We start from the raw sequence: 23520 nt of genomic DNA on the forward strand, positions 1-23520 counted from the left end.
GGGATCATGACCTGAGCCAAAGGCAGCCGCTTAATGACTGAGCCATCCAGGCAACCCTTGACACTAGTTTCATATAACATGACACCAAACACCTCTTCCCCACTCCTTTTGAGGATAAAAATCATGAGTTATCAGTTCTTTCTTTTTATTTAATATCAACTTGTTACATATGATTTGGAACTGTAATAAAAGAGGAACTAAAATATTACAATTATAGGCTCTTTCCAGACCCTGCCCTTTTTTTTTTTTACATTCCTTAAGAACTTGAATGCATGCTACTTTTTTTCCCTTTCTGTTCACCATTCTTTCAGCAACTGTTCTTGTTCTATTGTTAGTGTTATATAAAATTGTCCCAAACTTCCTTATCATCATTGAAGAATTTAGATTATAGCATACCAGAATCTAACCCATAAGGACTATGCATGTAGGCCATCAATGAGTTTGAGAATTTGAGTAGCATTCAACAAATTAAAAAGTAAAATAGGTCACCCATAGATAGATGATAGCTCAGATGCAGAAATCCACAATATAAAAGAGAGTACTGTATCATCACAATAGTTGTTAGTTACATTCATCTTCCTCCAAGGTATCAGTTAGAATAGAAAAGTGGTAAGTTTGTGGGTAATGTGATCTTCCTTGTCAATACAACACAATGAAAGAAGAACATAGAGTGATTGTTGTCAGCAACACTAGGTATGCATTTTAGCACTACACCTAAGTTATTAGGAAAGGTGCTTAGGGACCAGAAACATCGAAGGATCAGTATTCTTGGGAGGTGGTTTAATTTAAAATCACTGAAAACCAAAAGATAACTAATGTTCTTTATAGTCATGATATTTATGCACAGTATGTGCTATTGGTTGAGATAAATGCTGATGAATTATCTAACCTATAATTTCTACTTCAAAATGTTCACTGTGTAAACTTAGCACATCAATAATATTTCTTTAGTGTTCTCTCTGAATGATGTCAGTTAGAAGATCATCCCCACTTTGGGTGACGCCAATGAAAGGGTATTACAATGCTTAAGAGACTGTTAATTCCTTACCACTGGTGTCACTAACAAGTGTACTGCTTGTCTACTCATAGCAGGACATTAAAATTTGTAATCTGTGGTAGGTTGCAGGTATGTGACCAAATACCGTTCACATCCAAGACTGGAGAGGATAACATAGCATTCTAAAAAAGGAGAGTTGGGCTAACTTCACTTGTCCTTGTTAGATACTGAATAAGCTTTATTCCAGCTGGTGATTAAATACACAGTAAACAATAGTAACAAATGCATGCAAATTATAACTGGAATCTAAGTAGGGCTCTTTACCAAAATATTTCTTTACTAAAAGAATTTCTTAGTTAATAGAGGCAAGGCTGCTTATTTGGATACCTTTAAATTCCAACATGAGATTTTTGGTTATAGAAACTGTATTTTCATGTTTCCTTGGCTTTGACTAGTACATTAAAAATATTAAATAATGGGATCTTTTGCTTCCCGAGGTTTCATTTTTGCCTAATTAACTAAAAATTCATTTATCTTACTTAAAATACATTGTATATATATATTGTACTGGGTTGAATAGTGCTCTCCCCCAATTCCCAAAAATTCATGTTCAGCCAGAACCTCAGAGTGTGATCTTATTTGGAAACAGTATCCAAATAACACATCCTAATATGTAAGATGTAAATTAAGATGAGGTCATATTGGATTAGAATGGTCATTAAAGAAGAGGACTGATGTCTTTATTAGGAGAGACAGAACATGAAGACAGAGCACACAGGGAGAATAGAGATACAGGCAGAGATTGGACTGACATGTCTATACACCAAGATCTGCAAGAATTGCCAGCAATCACCAGAAGCTAGAAAAGTGGCATGAAACAGAGCTTCCCTCTGAGTCCCCAGGAAGGAACCAACTCTGCAGATGCTTTAATTTTGGACTTCTGGTCTCTACAACTGTGAGCAATACATTTCTGTTATTTTAAAGCCACGCAGTTTGTGCTAACCTGGTATAGCAGTCCTAGGAAGCTAATACATATGCTAAAGTCTACAATAAATTAGTATGCTAGATATGCATAAATACAGGAGAGTTCATTTGAATTCTTAGGAAAATATTATCATGAAGCTTTAGTGATACAATATATAACTACCAGCTTATTTCAGTTAATACCAGGTTTTATATTTGAACAAGCTGACAAATAATAGATATTTTATAAGCATCTGAATTATGTTAAAGTTTTATTGGTTTTTATTCATGTGAATTATTAAAGTGACATCTAGATTTAGTGAAGTGTGAGTGGGCCTGCCTAATAACCTAATTTTGTTTAAAAATCTTATCCTAGAATTTATAAAGGCATGAAATATAAACTGCCATTTATTCTTCATATGAAAAATGCCATGCTTATTCTATATGCGGGGGTAGCATGTATACTAATAGACCTCTGAAAAAAGAAATATAGCATTTTCCTTGGTTCACAAACACTCATTTAACACATAATTATATGACATGGAACACTACATAAGTTTTTTTTTAATTATATAGTCCAAATGATTTTAAGTGCCACGACCTCTAAAAGTTCTACCTACCTATCCTAGGTTATTTAGGGCCTTGAGCCAGTACTCCCCTTATAAGCTTAGAACCCAAGGCTAAAGCTCCAACCTTAGTTGTATAGGGCTATCCATCTCATTATTGGACTCTTTTGATTGCTCAAAATACTGGTTACTGATTATTACATCTTCTGAAGTTATTTAATTAATCAGAAGTTTTAGTTTTTATAGATCTGGGATGCTACCTTGTTTTTAATCTTTTTCTATTCTTTTTGTATTTGTTTAGCAGAATATTAAAAGTGTTATTTGGCTTCTTTTAGCGTCTTATAAGAGAGTGATGAGCAAGCATAATTTAGAGGAACTACAGAAGGCCCAGGACAGACACTCTGGCTAAAAAAATATATATATATTCTAAAAGCAAGAAGTCAAAGATGAAATGTAGGCTGCTACCAGTTAAACAAACCTTTGGGTCAAGCCCCAATCAAAGGTACAGTTGGAAGACACATTTTACAAAAGTACTTCTAAAAACAATAGAAGCATTATACCCCAATATCCTGACTTGGACTCCAAAGTATAGTGAGGACAGTCTCAAAGAGATTTGTGGGAACGGCTTTTGTATAATATGATATAATAAAATTATATATATATACACACACATATATATATATAGGGATGTACAAATATCACATATCATATATGATACATATAAGTGAACTACATAAAGAAAGCTTACAAAGTTTCTAAAGGAGTTATACCCATTTGAACTAAAAGTTCAAAATTAAAAGAAGCCTCTTGGCCTCCAACTTTTTATGGATAGAAAAAAGGAACTCCTCAGCTGTCATCATGGGCAATTTCCTGTTGAAAAGAAAAGAGGTATAAAGGCAGAACCAACAAGAGGCTGGAGCTAAGAGCTGCTGAGAACAATGAATTAAGGAACTGCTCCTAGGGAGCAGAACTGGATGTGAGTTAAGGAACATTCTCTTTCTCAGAGTCTTGGGAGCTAGCAACACATGCCTGCTTGCATCTCAGAATTGCTCCAAACAAGTGACTGCAATGTGCTTTCTATCTTGTACCCCACCCCACCCCAGCCCCTACCACCACCTCCATTTTCCAATGGGAGCATTTTCTGTGGTTATTCTCTGCTTGTCTCACCATCGCATGTTGATGTGTGGGGGCAGATAACTCGTATTTTAAGTTCACAGTTTCCCAGAATAAGAGGAGCACATCCTAAAAACTTCATCTACAAGGTCCTGGAATTTGATTCTGATTCTATGATTTTTGCCGGGACATGTTGCTCTCTACCTTTTAGGCAGCAAGAACCGGAGTAGCAAGAACATTCTGACAAAATCTCCACTCAGGGTGAGAGGGAGGCAGCCCCCATGATAAGGTGCCCTTTTTGCATTAGGAATGACTGAGAGATGGACATAAGTAAAGCTCACTTCACCTAAAATACATGTTGATAAGGAGAAATTAAATACATCATAAATTTTTCTTTTTTCCTCACGCATGAGATATGTTCAATGATATCAAAACTTAATACAGGAATTCAATTTAAAAAGTTAACTTATTCCGGGGCGCCTGGGTGGCTCAGTTGGTTGAGCAACTGCCTTCGGCTCAGGTCATGATCCTGGAGTCCCGGGATCGAGTCCCACATCAGGCTCCCTGCTCAGCAGGGAGTCTGCTTCTCCCTCTGACCCTCCTCCCTCTCATGCTCTCTGTCTCTCATTCTCTCTCTCGCAAATAAATAAAATCTTAAAAAAAAAAAAAAAGTTAACTTATTCCTTCATAGATTCAACAAACATCTATTGAGCATCTATTCTTCTAAAGGCACTGTTCTAGGCATAAGAGATAGAGCGCACTGCTGTCATTGAGGTACCCAACTGATGGGAAAGGGGAGACAGACAAGAAAGAAGTAGGCAAATAAGTCAATGACAGACATTTGGATAGTGGGAATGCAATGAGGAAAATAACATTGAGTAGGGGTGAACTTTTGATTGGCCAGGGAAGAACCTCTGAGCAGGTGACATGAAGTTGATCTGGGCACCCTGCAAAGCCATGCTATAATAAAGATTGTTCCACACAGAGTAAATAATAACAGCAGGGGCCCTGAATGAAGAATAAACTTGGTTTATTTGAAGAATGGAAAGAAGGCCAGTAAGGGTTGGACGTAAGTATAAAAGCATGGAGGAATAATGATAGGAGATGGAATTTGAGTAGGTGGGCAGGAGTCAGATCACAAGGCGTCTAATAGGTCATGGTGGGAGTTTGGACTACCTGCAGCGAGCAGTCCTTAGTAAAAAATATTCTCTAAAGTAAGCTGGAGTTTGAAAAAGGCTATGTTGATGGTAATTTGATAACACAGGCACTCACTTATGCACACAAACTCCAGACTTTGAAGCCAGCAGAGCCTGTGGGAGATCAAAGGGCGGGATCTAGAATTATCCATTGGCCAAAGCTCAGGCATTAGGATTCCTTGTCCCCTGCCCTTGATGCAGTCGGTTGGGATGCCTCAGTTGGCTGTAATTTCACCTGCCTCCCTCTGTGGAACTGAGAAGGGGTCCCTGACTTCAGGAGACTGTCCCATCAGGCCTAAACCTCTCAGATACTTAATGACATCCTGAAAACAATGTTAACAGCAGAGAGTTTTTCAAGGTCTTCTGCTCAGACGTGAATTTCTAAAAACAAAACAGAACAAACAAACAAACAAAAACCACGGATGTAGACTATTTCCAGACCTAGCCAAATGCCTTCCAAACATAAAGCAACTATGTGCCTGTTAAGTTAGGACTCTTACTGTTTTGTGCTCTGAAAACAAATACCCAAGCTTCAGCCAGAGCAGGGAAAGCAATGTTCAGGAAGCTACCTAAAAATTTTCAGAGAGCAATTTTCATGCATTAGTGTATCATATATATGCATCACTTATGGGACAACTGAGTCTCAGGAACTAGGGGAAAACTCTATTGAGGTGCTTTAGCATTATTGTTATAGATATTTCAGGAGCACATATTATGTGCTAGGCACTGTGCCAGTTACTGAGACTTCAGTGGAGAACAAGATAAATTCTCTGACATCAAGGAGCTTTTATTCTAATAATAATAATAATAACACTTAACTTTTTTTTAAAGATTTATTTATTTATTTATTTGTCAGAAAGAATGAGAGAGAGCTCACACATAAGCAGGCAGAACAGCCAGGCAGAGGGAGAAGCAGGCTCCCAAGAAGCAGGGAGCCCGATGTGGGACTTGATCCCAGGACTCTGGGATCATGACCTGAGCCAAAGGCGGACACTTAACTGACTGAGCCACCCAGGCGTCCCAACACTGAACATTTATTGAGTGTTTCTTACATTCCAGCACTCTTACTAAGTACATTAACTCATTCAATGGGGAATCTAGACAATAAACATAGAAGTGAACATAGAGTAAGAGGTAATAATAAGGGATGTAAAGAAAAATAAAGCAGGGGATGGTAGAGAGATCAATGGTGGCCTGAAGATGTCTATGTCCTAATTCCCAGAACCCGTTAATGTGTTACCTTACATAGCAAAAGGGACTTTGCAGACACAGTTAATGATTATCCAGATGGGTCCAATGTAATCACAAGGGTCCTTACAACAGGGAGGGAAGAAGGGCAAAGTCAGAGACATGAGATGGAAGGATGGAAGCAGAGAGAAGATGCGATGGTGCTAGCTTTGAAGATGGAAGGGGGCATGAACCAAGAAATATAGGCAACCTGTAGAGGCTGGAAAAGGCAAGGAAATGAATTCTTCCCTGGAGACTCCAAGAGGGATGCAGGCCTATTGGTGACTTCCTATTAGTCCAGTGAAACAGAGTTTGGGTTTCTGACCTTTAGGAATGTCAGATAATACATCATGTTGTTTTAAGCCACTGAGTTTAGGGCAATTGGTTGCAGCAGCAATAAAAAAAAAAAATAATACCCATGGTTACAGGAAGGTGAATAATGGAGGATGGCAGCAATGAGATGAAGATCTTTAAGCAGCAAAGTGATTGAGATGAAGGAGGGAGCCATCTGGTTGGCTGTCTGGGAAAACATTCCAGAGAGGGAACAGCAAGGCAAATGCTCTGAGAAGGGGCTAGTCTCAGTCTGTTTGAGGACTAGTCAGGAGGTTTGTGTGAGCGAGCAAAGGGAAAGGTGTTAGAAGGTGACCTTGGAGAGGTAGCCCGAGCCCAGATTATGTAGGGCCTTGGGAACTTGCCAAGCATGTTGAGTTTGTTCCAAGAGTGATGGGAGATCATGGGAAGGTTGTGAGTAGGGAGGGATATGATCTTGTTACTTTTAAAAGGAGCAGTGTGATTGCCAGGTGGAAAACAGACTCTGGGCTGGAGGAGGCAGTAGAGGCAAAAGGGAAAGCACAGAAACGGTTGGGAGGCTATTGAAGCGGTCCAGTGAGGGGTGTAGAGGCGCAGACTGGGAAGAGAAGAGGCTGAAAGGAGTCTCTTTTGCAGATGCAATTGACAGGATTTGCCAGTGGATTGGATGTGAGTCCAAGACGGAATGACATCAAGGATTTTGATGACACTATTGCTGAGATTTGGAACATTCTGGGAGGAACAGGTTTATGAAGGAAATTCATGAGTTTGGTTTTAGCTACGTTATGTTTCAGATGGTAAGTGGACGGCCGAGTGGTGATGTCAGGTAGGCAGCTGGGCAGAGAGCCTAAAGTTCAGGGGAGTGGTTGGACCTGGTGACATCACTCAAGGAGCCCTGAATGGTACGAAAAGCCATGGCGCTGATGCTCGTGTAGCTAGATGCTGAGGACAGAGCCCCTGGGCACTGCAACCTTTAGAGCCCTGGGAGAGGACAGCTCGCCAAGAGCAGGGAATGGAGTACAGCCATTACTTTCATCCTCAAGAGACGCAAAGCCAACGTTTTTGACCGTCTGGCCTGCTGAAGCTTGGAAAATGGCAACTTGGCACTTGGAAAGGTCCTAAGAAGGAGCCATGGCCTTGGCCTATTTGCCCTGGCTTTCAGTGAGCTTTTAAAATGCCAGTGAGCTCTGTGCTGATGGTCCGACAGCTGTGAATACAAGACGCTGAATCTAGAGGCACCCGGGCAACTCGCTCTGTGAGGGCCCTGGCCTCAGCACTAATGACCGCTGGGCTGAACCCCCTGAAGCCTTCATGGGGGTTAGCAGCCGCTGCACTTCTTCAAGAAACAGCTCTCCGCGATCCGATCAAACACAGGCTCTTCCCTGCTTTGCTTGGAAGCTTGGGTATTTGTTTTCAGAGCATTAAACAGTAAGAGTCCCAGCTTAACTAACACACAGGCGCTTTATGTCTGAAAGGGATTTGGCTAGGCCTCCAGTCTCCCTCCCGGGTTGTCTGAAATCCAAGTTTGAGCCGAGAACCTTGAGACACTCCTGCTACCATTAGCTCTCCTGTCTGGCTTTGCAGCGTGACCAGGACAAGCAGAGGAATGAGAAGTGCCTGAAGTCACTGGTGAGAGGACGAGCACCCTGGAACGAGAATTCACAACTCTACGAATTTAATTTGCTTTCATTCCCTCGCCCCTTTTTCTCAATACAATTATTTTGACCTTATAAAAAGGCTGCTGATTTACCTCCCACTACGCTCCTCTTCCAGAGAGCTCAGTTTCTCCCTGTTTCATTGTCACAGTTCGTCAGCTCCCTGTTAATCCACTGCTTAGAGCAGCGATTCCCAGGCCAGCTGAGCACTGGAATCATCTGGGGAGCTTTAAAAACTCCTGAAGGCTGGGTCCCATCCCCAGAGATTCCAATGTAATTGTCTTCAAGTGCAGCCTGGGCAGCTGGATTTTTTTAAAACTTCCCAGGTAACTCTAATGTGCAGCCATGATTGAGAACCACTGGCCTCCCGACTCTCTGTGCTTTCCAAATTAACCATCAGCTAATTTCATGACTCTCCGCTCTCAGAGAAAGTGACGGATGAACCCCTCAGGGCCCTTTCCATTTCCAGGTAACACTACATTACAGCCGTAGCCTTCAAGAGAACAAGGCCTGCTCCTTGTAATCTCCCTCCAGGGAGTGCCAGATCCAGGCAAAGACAAGATGGCGCAGGAGAGATCTTGGGGAAAGTAGGACCCTCAATACTGCCAGCCCAAAGGCACCTTTTTATTAAGACTTTTTTTCATGCCAGTGTAGTTCAGGTACACTGTCATATTCGTTTCAGGTGTACAATATAGTGATTCAACAATTCTACACATTAGTGCTCATCATGATAAGGCACCTTCTTTTAACACTGTTTGTCAGGTGAGAATTTGTCAGTGCAAACCTGAGACTTAACTTCGGCTTCCCCTCAGGGCTTTTGGGAAATGCGCTCTTTATACCAGGTGCATCAAATCAGCTAACAATCGAGGGCGTGCCAGCGCGGTTATAGAGCGTGACCTCTGCCTTCTAGGAGAGCCTACTGGGAAGGAGGGGGAGAAACAGAGGTCCTTGCAACCTCAAGTGTGTTCTGCAGACCAGGGCGTGGGCGTCGCCATCACCCCCGGAGCTTCTTAGAAATACAGTATTCTGGGCCCCATCCCAGATCGCTTCAGTAAGAATCTGCATTTTAACGAGATGCGCAGGGGGTAAGTAAAAGTTTGAGAAGCGCTGGTTTATCGAACTGTGCGTAGCGCAGTACACGAAATCCTCCTGAATAGTAGGGTTTGGCGGAGGGAGCCACCTTTTCCTCTTCCCGGACCGGGGTCTTTGGGCAGTGAGTGGGAGAGACCTACTGTCGGCAGGCCAAGGCGCAGGACTGGGTCCGGGCGGCCCCGCCTGCCCGCCCCGCCTCCCTCCTTGGTCTCTGCCCTGCGCGCGGTTGCTCTGGCAACGCCGGACGCAGCTCGAGCAGTGGCTGCTGCGGCCTCCACCTCCTTCTCAAAGGCTTCCCCAGACCCCTGGATCCGGCTCAGCTAGCGTCTCCGCCATGCCCTGGGGGTGGCGCGGGGGCCGGGTGAGCGCCCTGGAGGGCGGCCCGGAGGAAGAAGCGCCCCCGGCGGCGGCCGCTGGACCCTCGGCGCTGTGGGCGTCCCAGCTACAGCCGGAGGCGGCGGCCGGGCAGATTCTGCTTCGGGGCATCTTCAAGATCGGGAGGAGCAGCTGCGACGTGGTGCTGGGCGAGCGAGCCCTGAGGTGGTGGCCCATCCAACCCGAGCGCCCTGCGGGTGAGTGGTCCCGGCCCCTTCACCTGCAGCTGCGCCCCCACCCTCTCCTCCTCCCTCCACCTTCCGCCCCGGCGCTTCCCTGCGCTCCCCTCAAGCTCCTCGTCTCCCAGCGTCCCGACGCCCCCGCCCCCTCCTTCCCAACTGGGGAGAACCTTATCTACCCCCGCCCCCCTCCCAGGGGCCTCGCGCTACCTGCTGCCTCTTGCCTGGCTTCCCGCCTCCGGGTGTAGCCTGGAGTAAAGTCACACTGAGCTTCTGTTTTGCGACACAGAAAAAAAGAACTGAGCCCCAGAGGGGCGGTGTTTATTCTAGACTGTGGGAAGGTCCTCTCCTTCCCTCCAAATTGGAGTTTCAATCCATTAACTTCTGCCGGTACGCTGAAAGTATAAGCATTTTACAGAGTACACCAACACGTGGGTTCTGAATCCGCCTCTCATTTTGTTGACTTCTGAAATTTCAACCTCCCCCCCCCCCTTGGGCTCTCTCTGGACTTCTCCATCCCTCACGTTCCTTGCCATTGTCTACAATCAAGGCTTCTACAGGCTTAGTCTAGAAACTGTGGATCTTCAATGTTAACTTTAAAATTCTCATGCTGCTTACTTGCTTTCACCTTTTATTGACTTGAGTTGTTTAGAAATGTTACAGTGCCATATTTACAATAGAACTATTTCAAGTCTTAGTCTAGAGATGATTTCTCGAAAACCTTGGGATGTGACACTGTCTCACCTAGCCAAATACCAACTTAAAATGGTCTTCCTGGGTTGGAAAACCAGCCACCCTGTACTAGTAATATAGAAACCTGTTACTGTTTTAAAGTTTCTTGCGCAAAAAGCTAACAAAATGCAGCTGACTAGTCAGGGACTCTGCCCTGGTTGAGTGTGAATTCTGCCTTCGCTGCATAGGCCGTCCCTGCTCTCTTATACTTAAAGTGTTTTCAGGTGTTTTGAAAGCCAAGGTAGACTATCTTATTGAAGCTCTGAGTTAAAAGGGATATGGATGTAGAATTCTGTTAAGTTTTTAAGTCTGTTTGAATTTGGGAGGATATAGAAGTTATATAGAGTTTAGCATACAAGAGCCAACTTTACCTACAATGAAGGTGAAACACTACAGAATTAAAATGAGACCTTGCTCAGTGAGAGATCATACAGATTGGTGTTGCAGTGCCCATACACGAAAAAGGCAAATAATGACGTGAGAAAGGAAATGTTTTAAATTGAGTGGTGATGGAGGAAAAGTATGCTTACTTAGTGTTCCTGGAAGTAGAATTTAAAAACTATAAAGGTTGGATGTTTTTTGGGCTTTTTTTTTTTTTTTTTTTTTGCTCTAAAACCCCTTTTCTTTCATCTAGGTGTATTACTTTTTTCTTAACACCTAGCGTGCAAACCACTTTAGACCCTTAAAATTGGAAGTTCAGAATCCTAGCAGCTTCATAAGAACTTCTATTTGTAGAAGAAATGGATGTTTTACTTAGTAAACTGAGTGGGAGAAGAAAAGGTACTAAGAAATAAGTTTAAATGTGTGAAATAGTCTCTGATGTGGAATTAGTTTAGATGTGAGTGCTGAAAGACCAATGAAATTGGTCCAGATAATAGAGGAAGGGCAATATCAAGGTTACCATACTTGGGAGGCCGTGGTATGGAAGGATGTAGTGGGGGAGACCATGTCCATTGCTCCTTGGTCAGTGACTGACTGTTGCAGGAAAGGGTGGGATAGGGTGGGGTGACTGGGCGTTATTAGATCATACATAGGAAATAGTTGCAAGACCACTCAGTTTTTAAACCTCACAGTGCCTTTGTAGTTTTTTAAAAGTAGATCTTATTTTTTAGAGCAGTTTTAGGTTCACTGGAAAAATGAGCAAAAGCTATAGAGATTTCCCGTATGCCCTCTGTCCCTTACACATGCACAGCCTCCCCCATTATCCACATTGCTCACCAGAGTGGGACATTTGTTACAATTCATGAACCTACATGAACCCATCATTACCCAGAGTCCATAGTGTACATTAGGGTTCACTCTTGATGTTGTACTTTCTATGGGATTTGACAAATTTATAATGTGTGTCTTTGGGTTCTCCAGAGATAAGGGAACTTTGGCTATAGATTAGAGAAGATGTACTATGGGATTATGGAGGCATAGATTGACCAGGATGCCACCACTGCAGTGTAAAGTATGTACGCAAAAGGGCATCATCTGTTCAGAAAATGTTGATTATCTGCAATGTTACCTACTGATCTATTGGAATTTTAATATCTGGCCATTTTAGTTGTGTAAATATACAATAATTATATGTTTTTCATGTGAATATAAAGTAATTACCCAGTTAGCTGTGACCTAGAAAGGAACAAAATCCTGAAGAAAGGGGAGAGGGATCAGGTGAGTTCTCTGAGGCTAGACAAGTCTGGGTTATGGGACCCTGCCTAGGCAAAGCAGATTAAGAGTAGTGCCACAGTATGGTATCCCCCAACATAGTGCCTGGAACTGGTGTCAAATTACGGGTGCACAGGAAAGGGGACATGGGCAGATGTATTGGACAAATCTGTGTATTTTATAACTTAGCCCTTCACTTGTGCTGTTGATGGATCAGAGTTCAACGTTTTCAAAAGCATCACCAGTTGCCTGTTGGCATTGTTCTAAATCTCAGCCAAGGACAAACTTCTAGGCATATTTGCTTAGCAAGTAGTAAGCTTCTACTTGAAAGGTTCGATTAAAGCAGGAGATAGAAACATCTTTGTGCATCTCCAAAGCCGGCTCTGCTTACTGTACTGTGTGACTGGGTGGGTCATGTTTTACCATAAAGGAACAGCTACTGGTGGGGAGAGTTAGGGATGGGTAAGATTAGGCAAATTTTAATACAGTTACGAATGATCAATTTAGGAATTTCTGTGACAGGAATACCAAAATGCCCACAAATCTCTCTGCCTTTTCACACTGGAAACCTCACCATTTACTCATGGATAGCACCTTGATGTATGAAAAATGATGTATGAAAAAATGGGATCTCTTGTAGGGTCCCTGCTCCAGCTGTCTGTAATCTCCTGCCTGGTGTGGGAGCCTTTTCAGGAGTGGGAACCAAAGGACCTGCCATCTTGTCGCTGTGACTAACAGGACTAAAATTGATTTGGGGCAAGTGATTTAACCCCACTTAGTTTCTTCACCTGCAGAATGAGACATTTACATTACAGTTGACCCTCGAACAACTTGACTTGGAGCTGCACTTGACTTGGAACTGCACAGCTCTACTTACACATGAGGTTTTTATTTTATTTTTCTTTTGATAAATGCAGTACAGTAGTATAAATGTTAAGAATCTTAAAAGAGGCTTTTTTCCTCTAGCTTGCTTTATTGTAAGAATACTGTACCTAATACATTTAACATACAAAGTGTGTGGTAATTGACTATTCCTGTTATTGGGGAGACTGCTGTCAACAATAGGCTGTTGAGTTTTGGGCGAGTGAAGAGTTCTATGTGGATTTTTGACTGCACATGGGTCAGCACCCCTAATCCCTGCATTATTCAAGGGTCAAGTGTATATAATCATTGAAAACCATCACCTCTGAAGTTGCTTTTTATTTTTTATTTTTAAAGATTTTATTTATTTGACAGAGACACAGCGAGAGAGGGATCACAAGCAGGGGAAGGGCAGAGGGAGAAGCAGGCTTCCTGCCGAGCAGGGAGCCCGATGTGGGGCTCGATCCCAGGACCCTGGGATCATGACCTGAGCCGAAGGCAGACACTTAATGACTGAGCCACCCAGGTGCCCCGAAGTTGCTTTTTAAAGAACATACCTATTTTCATAGACTTCAGGGGTCAGGACATCATAAATAAGTATCACTTTTGAAGGATCAGTGGGGTCAGCCATCCAGTGCGTGCAAAGGAGCTGTATTTTACAGTAGGAGCTACTCAACCCTAATGAATTTCTAGATAGAAGAAACACATGGGGAAAAAACAGGCACCTTCCTGCCCTTCTCCAGCTTCAGGGCATAGTGGTGAGAGGTGGACAGTCATCTCAGGCCCGGGCTTGTCTATGGAAAGGAAGAAACCATTTTCTGATGGAAAAATGTTGGTCAAGGTAGTCATCAGCACTTTTTTTTTTTTTTTTTTTTTTTAAGATTTTATTTGACAGAGAGACACAGTGAGAGAGGGAACACAAGCAAGGGGAGTGGGAGAGGGAGAAGCAGGCTTCTTGCTGAGCAGGGAGCCCCATGCGGGGCTCGATCCCAGGACCCTGGGATCGTGACCCGAGCGGAAGGTAGATGCTTAACCGAATGAGCCACCCAGGTGCCCCATCAGGACATTTTTCTTTATGATGGATAAAAAGACTAGCTTATCCTCGATTTCATTTATGATACCTTTTAAGCAAATTTCAGGGCAAGGATTTTATAATCAGATGCTAATCAGACATGTTTTAAATATGAAAATGAGAGTTTCAAATCTTATATAGGTTTAAAATTCTGTTTTTCATGAACTTACTATTTCAGGTTACACAATTTCATGATCTGTTTTACCAAAGGGTTATTCCTACCCCAACTCCGAGCTGAGTTGAATTAGAGCAGTAACCAGAAAATGTGAGAAAGCAGGGCTTCAAAATAAGGTCTTGAAAGTGTTTCTTTTATGAGCATTATAATGATTAACTTTACATATATAAACATTTGCTGGAAACTTACCAGTGTGAAAGGTAATGTGGAAAAATGTGAAAATGAGAAAAAATAATTTAAAAATAAGAGTTAATGGTTGTTTGGGACTTAGCAGAGCTGGGTGCATTCTAAGTATTAATCTGCCTAAGCTGTTTGGGAACAGATGTACGTGAAACAGATCCCAGTCTTCTCTTGTGTACATCCAAAGTGAGACATCTGTCGGTGGACCTTGTGGTCAGAAATAATGGAAGCAGGGGTTAAACCCCAAAATGACCTGTTGCGTGAATTATTGAAGGATTAATTACTCGGTAAAACATGCTTTGATTTATCAGTCTACATATTAAGAAAATACTTCTTTTAAAAAATGGTCAGTCTGTTCCTAAGATGTCAAATTTGAAGGAATTTAAAAAAGATGGGTATGAAAAATCAAGTTTACCAAGGAACTGCATGTACTGTTTATGAAATTTTTTAAATGCTTTGAAAGGTCTTTTTAAGCTATTATAGAAATATTAAATAGTCTTATTGTATAAAAACTTCTTATTAAAGTAAGTTGGTCCACACAGAAAAGCAAATGTAGAGTGAATCTCTAAAGCATGACTGTTGAATTGAACTTTCTGTGTTGATGGGATATTCTGTGCCTGAACTGTCCAATACCATTGTCCCAGGCCCCACGTGCCTAGTCTACCTGAAATGTGGCTAGTGTGCTTGAGTAACTGAATTTTTAATTTTAATTAAATTTAATTTTAATTAAAATTAATAGCTACAAATGGCTAGTGGTGATCACACTGGATAGTGGGGCTCTAATGCATCCATTGGATGCACCCCTCCAATTGAAATTGTTGATTTCCTTTATTCCTAAAATATCCGTTTGAATATTTACTTCTATAGGAAAGTACAGTTTTCAAATCTTCATGAAGAACTGATACGGCCATGCAACCTGAGCTGCCAGTTTAGACACAGCCACTGAGTCTAGAGACAGCAAAACCCTTTAACGTATTTCGTGACTACAAAAAAAAACAAAAACAAAAAACTTTTGTTATTGCAAAGTAATGGGTTGATAGTAAAGTTGAAATCTTGTCTCTAAGAATGATTGTATTATTCCTCATGGTCGTTGTGATTTACTTGAATTGAGATTTGGCAAACTTAATCTGTTTCTTACTATGGAAAGAGTATATACTAAATAACTGTCCTAGCCTGTCTATCCCAAATCCCTGAGAGTCTCCATATTAATGTTATTCCTCAACCATGTGGCACCATCTGAAGGCAAGTGCTTCTAGAATCTTGATCTACTTTTATGTCTCCCTTCCTTTTGCCCTCCTCCACATGGGGATCTTTGGGGCTAGACCTGGCACATAAATATCTTCCTAGAAGTGGGGAACAGTACTTGTGCTGCAGCCAAGGGACTTAAAGACTGAGATTCCAATGTCTGGATCAAGATCAGTAAACCAGAGAGGTGGGTCCAGCTGGGACTGTGTGAAGCAGGAGGACCTGAAGTGAATTGCAGAGTCTAAACATGAAGCTAAAGAATCAAAGAGCCAGGGTAGTAGATAATGGGATTGATGGGTAGGTTGGATACATAGGAGGACGCGATTGCCTGGACTAGGCATTTTTGTCCTCTCTGTAATTTGGGAAAATGGACCATCCTTGTTTAAAGGGCTAGGGATGAAGTAGACATAATTCACTGTGATCTCAGTACTGCAATACTCATTCTGAACCTTATTGCCTATCCTGCTGAGCCTGTTACTTGACTAGGTCATGAGATTACATTTCAAATATTGACAAATCTACAAACATCAGTCCCCAACATGGGCTTCTAGAAGTCTTTCATATGACTGTATCCTGCCCAAATTTTAGAAGAACTGTGCCAAAGATGGGGGTGTAGTACATGCTGGGCAAGTGCTATCTGGTTGTGTGTATAGAATGAGAAAAAGGAGGGGATTCTTAGTAGCCATGGCTCTTCATATGCTCTTAAGTTTTCCAAAATCAGTATGTGATGAGAGAGGTAAAAGGAAAAAGATGAGTTTGAAGGGAATTAAATTTTATGCTAACTTCTGGCATGTGAACCAGAAGTTGAGGATTTCGGTGTGATAAATGGCTGAATTAGGAAGCAGGGAGGCAGGCAGGTATGCATACCAAAAAAAAAAAAAAAAATTGGCATACTGCTATGGACTTATGGTAAGCCTAAAGATAAGTCTAAAATAATATACCAGCTGGCATCAGGGAATTCCTACGTACATTCCAGGATTTTAATCAGAAACAGTGTTCTAGAAACTACTGCTACACAACGGTGTCCAGTGTTTGACTGAAAACAATGAACGTTTATTGATGTTTACTCTGCCAAGTATCTTATCTTGTTTAATCTTCCCAGCAAGATTATGTAGTCTAGGTAGGATTTTTATCCCTAGGGCCCGGAGATGTTAAGTAACTTGTCCAAGGTCCTACTAGCAATGGAGTTCAAAGCCAAGCATTCTGACGGGTGAGCCCATACTGTGCCCTTAGGTTCTGCTGCTTCCTGGATCAAGCAAGAAGGAATTCTCCCTCATGCTGTCAGGAGTCTGTCTTGTGTGTGAGTGAGCATCATGGCCCAAACAAAAACAAAAAACCTTTAATACAGTAATATCATCGGACTTCATTCAGGCCTTTAAGACCATTCGACCATGGAAATCACATTCTTCTGGGGGTACTTCCATTTCTGAGTACATGATGAAAGAGAAATGGGAATTTTTATAGTTAAAAAAAAAAAAAACCAGTATTTTTATTACAGAAAACCTCAAACATAGCCAAATGTAGAAAGAATAATAGAAGCCTTCATATACAGTCCAGTGAAGGGAGAGGCTCTATGTAACACATTGGCCTTGAAATTGTTTAAACTCAGTCTTGTTTCATCTGTGCCCTGGCTCTTTCTCTTATTTCTCTAGAATAGTTGGAAGCAATTCCTAGACCTCATAGTTGCATCTGTAAACATCTCAGGGTGTATCTCTAGGAGATAAGGATTTAAAAAATAGGACAACATAATCACAAAACCACTGTTCCAATTTAAAATAATCCCCTATATCCTTAAATATCCAGTCAGTGTTCATAGTCTCCTGATTGTTTCTCTTTAAATAGAAATCAACATGGGAAAATGAGGTCCATTTTGCAGTTGGTTGCTGGGTTTTTAATATTTTCTAATCCACGGATTCCTCTTTTCTTCCTTGGAATTTTTTTTCCAGAAAAAATTGGCCTGTAAATTCCCATAGGAATATGAAGTTTATTGGGGGCAAATGTCTGTGAAAGATAAAAGTAGGGGGAGACTGATCAGGTGGGATACCCTTGTGACTTTGAGGCTGATCTGACACCTGTAAAGGGGGGATAAAGCAGGCAGGGACAGGGAGAGCGTCAGCCCATGATACATGTCTGGTCAAGTCTTTGTTTACCTATGGTGAGATCTGGGGGAAAAGGCTGCCCATTAGGAATCTTGCCTTGGGCAGAAATGGCCAAACCTCAGCTGTGTTTAGTCATGGGAATAGTGTGCCCTCAGCAACAGAGTTGAGGTGGAGCCTGAAGGGACCAACAGCTGGAGGTCGTCAGCTAACTGCCTTCTTTGCAGCAGAAAGCAAAGTTCTTCCTCAAAGGGAGATGACAGCATCCATAGTGACCAATGAGGTTTATTATGATTGTTACGAACTTAGGTATTTAAACATATGAAATAGTTTTCAGTTTATAGCAATTCCAGTTCTTACTAATTCTCAAATTGTCCTTATCCTGGCTTTTTGGATGAATGGGAACCCCTCCAAGTTGACTTCTAAGTCATTTTGACATTCCCTCAGCTGTCTTTGATGGTTTCCTTGCTTTCTGGAAGGGTATGTCATGCCTCCGACATGGCAACAACCTGATCATCAAGGATGCTTGGTTCCTTTTCTTGGGTAGTGATACTTAGAGACCACAATTTGAGCACCAGTTGTGCTCATTGCCAATATTTCCCTTATGTGGGCCTGTTTTCCAGTTTTTTTTTTTTGTTTTGTTTTTTTGGGTTTTTCTTTTTTCTTTTCAGAAAACAGAGCCTAAGATAAGTCTAAAATAATATACCAGCTGGCATCAGGGAATTCCTACGTACATTCCAGGATTTTAATCAGAAACAGTGTTCTAGAAACTACTGCTACACAACAGTGTCCAGTGTTTGAATTTTTCTTCTAAAAAAGAAAATGCATCATGGAATTACACTTCCAGTTTAAGTTCAGGACTAAAAGGTTTTTGCTTTATCTCCTTTCTGCTATCCTTAAAAATCCTGATTTTTAACTGCAACAATAACCTGGCTCACTTGCTTGATCTTATAACACCTGTAAATCACAGAATAATAATACCAATGCTACCATTAACAATATAACTTCTGAAAGCCATTTAAGATCATTCTATAACTTTTTGTTATTGCTTTTAGAGTATATACCACTCAGGGCATATGCTGTGTGTAGTCAATTTACTGTGTTTTAAGGACACTTAAGATCATTCCTATGTGGTATTCTATCCTCAACTCAATGCGCAGAATTATCTGTTTAATTTTGTTTTTAACTTAGGGCATTTTTATTTATTTTTTTTAAATATTATTTGACAGAGACACATCAAGAGAGGGAACACAAGCAGGGGGAGTGGGAGAGGGAGAAGCAGGGAGCCCGATGTGGGGCTCGATCCCAGGACCCTGGGATCAAGACCTGAGCTGAAGGCAGACTCTTAACCAACTGAGCCACCTTGGCGCCCTTGGGCATTTTTAAAAATCCAATTTTATTTTGTAATTATGTAAAAATATTTATAGAGTTCCAGAGTCAGACCTACTAAACAAACTATATTCTGGGAAGCGTAACTTTATTGTGTCCTTTCTGCACTTTTTCTTCCTTCCTATTATAGGTAAGCTTATTTGTCTTTTCAAATTTTTGGTTTATTCATTTGTAAATATAAGCAAACGTGTGTGTGTGTGTGTGTATGTGTGTTTGTGTATGTACAGGTTTGCTTATATGTATATATATTCTCCTTACCCAACCCCTACCTACTTTCTTAAATGCATGTTAGCCTACCATATTTTTTTCCACTTCGATTTCTTTTTAAATTAACAATATACCTGGCATATCAGTCTATAGTGAGAGTCCACATTTGCTTTTATATCTGCACAATAATCTGTGTACTTTGGTTTATTGAACCAGCTCTCCACTGAAGGATTTGGGTTGTTTTATTCATTTTTGCTGCTGAAAACAGTGTTGTAGTGAAAAACCTTACGTGTCCTTTTGTATTTTTTTCAGTATATTTTTGGAATAAATTCCTAGAAATGGGATTGTTGACTCAAAGAATAAATACCTACGTAATTTTTAGTAGATTTTATTTTTAGAGCAGTATTAGGTTCATAGCAAAATTAAGCAGAAGGTGCAAAGATTTCCCATGTACTCCCTGACTGCTTACATAGTTTTGCTCAGTATTTCCAAATTACCTCCTAAAAATTGTACTATTTTGCCTTTTTATCATTGTATGAGGGCACCTGTTTCTGTGAAGTTTCTTTAAAAGAGTATATTGTCAAAGTTTTAAAAAAACTGATAGATGAGAAATTGTATTTTCCTATGGTTTTAATTTCTATTTTTCTCTTTAAATCATTCATGTTTTTAGCTTATTTCTCCCAACATAAGGGAGCACCTATTACGTGCTGGGGGGCTCCAGAGATGCTGTAATCAATTTGACACAATTTCTGCTTCCAAGTATTCACAATCTGTAGGGAGACTTATCGGCAAAATTATTAGTGGTCTCTCTTATGTGCATTTGAGATATTACAGGGCATTATAAACATACACAGAAGTTATAACTTTTAGTTATAAAAGAGAAAATCATATATTGGGATGGGAAGAGGAGGAGGTCAGGGAAAGCTATAAAGGGATGTGAGGGTAAATTTGAAAGTATGACTAGGAATTGGCAACACAAAGGAGTAAAAAAGACCATTCTACAAAAACAATAATTTTGGGGAAAAAAATCTCAGGAGAGAATGCTTTGACCTATTTGGAAAATCAACATAAGGTGTAAAGAGTGTGTATGTAAATGAGGGAGATGACAGCCCTTTGTGATAAGTCAATAGTTTGTATTGACTTGAATATCATGCTAGGAAGTTGGTGTCTCACCATAAGAGTGAAGTAAGGGGTGGCAAAGTCTGAATTCAGAGGATATCAAGTTTTTGGTTTTTTTAAAGCAAGTGAGTTTGGATTTTGAGAAGGCATTCATGGAACCAGGATGGATTATAAATGGGCTCCACACTAAAGAGCCCATTTCAGTGGCTATGATACCAGAAGATCCAGGAGACTGTGTGTGGCAGGGAGGATGGAGAGGTGAAGCTAGAGGAAGGGATATTGTCAGATAATTGGGAGGATGTGGGGCTTGAGGGAAGGGGAAGAAATAATGGTGATGCTGAGATTTTTAATGTGTATGATCGAATGGATAGTGTGGACACTGCTAAAATTCTCAGAACAGCAAAATGAGAAAGTATCTTACTTGAAATGCATTGTACCATGCATCAAATATGCCAGTGACTAGCAAAATGTCCAAACAGAAAGGAAATTGAAAGCTTGAAAAATGCATAAGCTGGAGAAAGGACTTCTCAAGGACTGTAAGCTGAACCTTATTAAGCTTCGGATCTGTGTTTTTCATGAGCCTGGGCTATCTCCTGTGTCCTGTTTCTTACTAGGTTGAGGCTACTTTAAGAAAAGAAATTAAAACTATTTTCAGGAAACATTAAATGTTGGAAATTTATGATCTTTGTACAGCCATAGTATTTAGGTATTACTGAAATTTTAAAAATCAATGAAATTATTTTAAACACATCAATTTTTAAATGTAGAAAAGAACTTTTTATATATCATTTTAAACTCAGAAAAAATTCATTTCCTGAAATCATTTGTCTAATACAAATAATATTCCAAATTAACCTTTTAAGTGTACTGAACATTACACATAATTCAAGGTATTTTTCTATGTCCATCTGTGCAGAATAAGATCAATAAAATTGAACAACTGTTGGCATGTATTGGTTTCCTTATTTTAGGCATGTTTTCATGTATTGAAAGTGTAAAGGGAAGATAGAATATGTTTTGTTTTCATTATATAGTTAGAAACACTTAAAATCTTGGACGTAATGCATTTTTAAAGTCCCATTCATAACGCACTTATAATTTATTTAAATACTTAGGGAAACTAAAAAATAGAAACACTTTTGTCATGGGATTTGATTTATAATAAGCTCTTATTTCAAAAGTAGAAATTTTTCTCGAAAAATCATATTTCCATTTTGTAAAATTTTAACATTTTTCGTATCTGGGGGGAAATGTCTTGGTAGTCTAGCTTCTGAATTAAAGACAAATCTTTTTCCAGGTTATTTGAGTGTTTTACACTGGGGTCAAACCTACTCTGTCACTGGGCTTCATGCCATGGAAATATCTTATGGGTGAACCTAATTTTACCCAAATCTTCTTGATACTTGGACACTTAGCTAGGTGCATGCCAGCTTCATTTTTCCATGCAGAAGCATTGGATGCAAAATATGTACATTGAAATTCTAACAGCTTTTTCAAATTTAACTTTCCTATAGTATAATGTGAATCTCAACAATTAGTATAAAAAGTTATGGAATGCCAGGGCGCCTGGGTGGCTCAGTCAGTTAAGCACTTGCCTTCGGCTCAGGTCATGATCCCAGGATCCTGGGATCAAGCCCCGCATCTTGCTCCCTGCTCAGCAGGGAGTCTGCTTCTCCCTCTCCCTCTGCTGCTCCCCCCTGCTTGCATGCTCATGCACGCTCTCTCTCTAATTAAAATCTTTAAAAAAAAAAAAAAAAAAGTTATAGAATGCCTTTTGGTTTTGACTTTTCAAAGATCTTTAGTCAATAACAATTAGCACCCTTTGCATACACCATATACTTTGTGGTGATATGACTAGTTCCAAAGAACTATCCTAGAAGACCTCAGACTTCTGAGGTTGAAGCTGATAACACACTTACTGAATTATTTGCAGCTTTCCATTACAATAATGACCTAGCAGTTACCAGTTGCTTAAATACTGAATATAGGACACCAGGAACTGAAGAATTCCTGTTCATATCCTAAACTAATCAAGTATTACCATTAGCTTTTGAAAACAACAGCTATCTTCACCATTATTCTTAGGTAGCCTGAAGAAATCAGAAAACCCATGTCGGAGGCTCCTATAAAAACTTGAGTGTTCTTATTTGGTTAATATTCTGCCTTTATAAGAGTCTCCATAAAATCAGTTAAATGCAAACTCTGCAAATTCAACATACTATCATCTTCAGTTTACTGTTAAACAATACTATGCCCTGGATATAACCTGATTTTATTTTTTCACCGTAATGGAAGTACTGGTCATTATTGCTACTGCTGATGCTCTTTTGTCTGCACATACTGTTGCAACATAATGTGTTGTGCATTTGATATGGATATTACCATATTGCCATAAGGAGCTGCTATTATTTTAGACACCAACTGATTCCAGGATAGTGTCAGATTTCTTTAACATATGCTTATGTTTTTGTACAAATGACCTCCAGAAACATCTGCTAGTTTTGTGGTGGTATCTACTGTTTCTTTTTTAGAATTTGACCTGTCAGTCACTTTCTAATGTGAAACTACAGTATTTCATTAGAGTAGGCTCACTGGTTTTTTTATGCTGTTGATATTAATTAATAACCTCTATGGCATAACTCAGAAACTGAAGCTGCCTGTGCACATTATTTTAAAAATCTCTCTCTTAACTTCTTTTGTCATTGATACTTTAAATTAGAAAAAAGCCCTCTTATGGATCCTTTAGGATCCAAAATTTGCGGTCCAAAATTGCTTTCTGATGGTTCTGAAATTACTCTTTGAGTTTTATGAAAGTGTGTAGCAGCTGTGGTCTATCACTGATCAGTTCATATCCTGTGCTGATCGCTAATCTTTCTTAGTACCTTCAATGGGTTTGGAAGGACAGGCAAAGGAAGAGGATGTGAAGTTTCTATGAAGTCATGATATTTTTGCTTTAGGATACTGGAAAAACTTCTAGAGAACATAAGCCATTGATTGTATTCTAGGTGGAATCCCTTCTTGTACTCACTTTGGTATGACCCTGAACAAAAAGTAACGACCACACATTACCATTGTCTGGCATTTTCTTTTCTGCATTCCTTTGTTCTGTTTTTTTTTTT

The 23520-nt window shown here is 40.4% G+C and overlaps 1 protein-coding gene across 1 annotated transcript in view; it reads left to right on the plus strand.

Annotated features, from left to right (window-relative positions):
- The first annotated feature begins 9452 nt into the window (after positions 1 to 9452).
- CERKL (CERK like autophagy regulator) overlaps positions 9453 to 23520 on the plus strand; it is a 105124-nt gene continuing 91056 nt past the window's right edge. The window contains exon 1 of the mRNA XM_031036266.2: positions 9453 to 9690. Coding sequence (XP_030892126.1) covers positions 9453 to 9690 — 238 coding nt within the window. The remainder of the gene's footprint in view (positions 9691 to 23520) is intronic.

The sequence above is a fragment of the Leptonychotes weddellii genome, chromosome 3 (genome assembly GCF_054177405.1).
Source record: "Leptonychotes weddellii isolate Sample4059 chromosome 3, ASM5417740v2, whole genome shotgun sequence".
Taxonomy (NCBI): domain Eukaryota; kingdom Metazoa; phylum Chordata; class Mammalia; order Carnivora; family Phocidae; genus Leptonychotes; species Leptonychotes weddellii.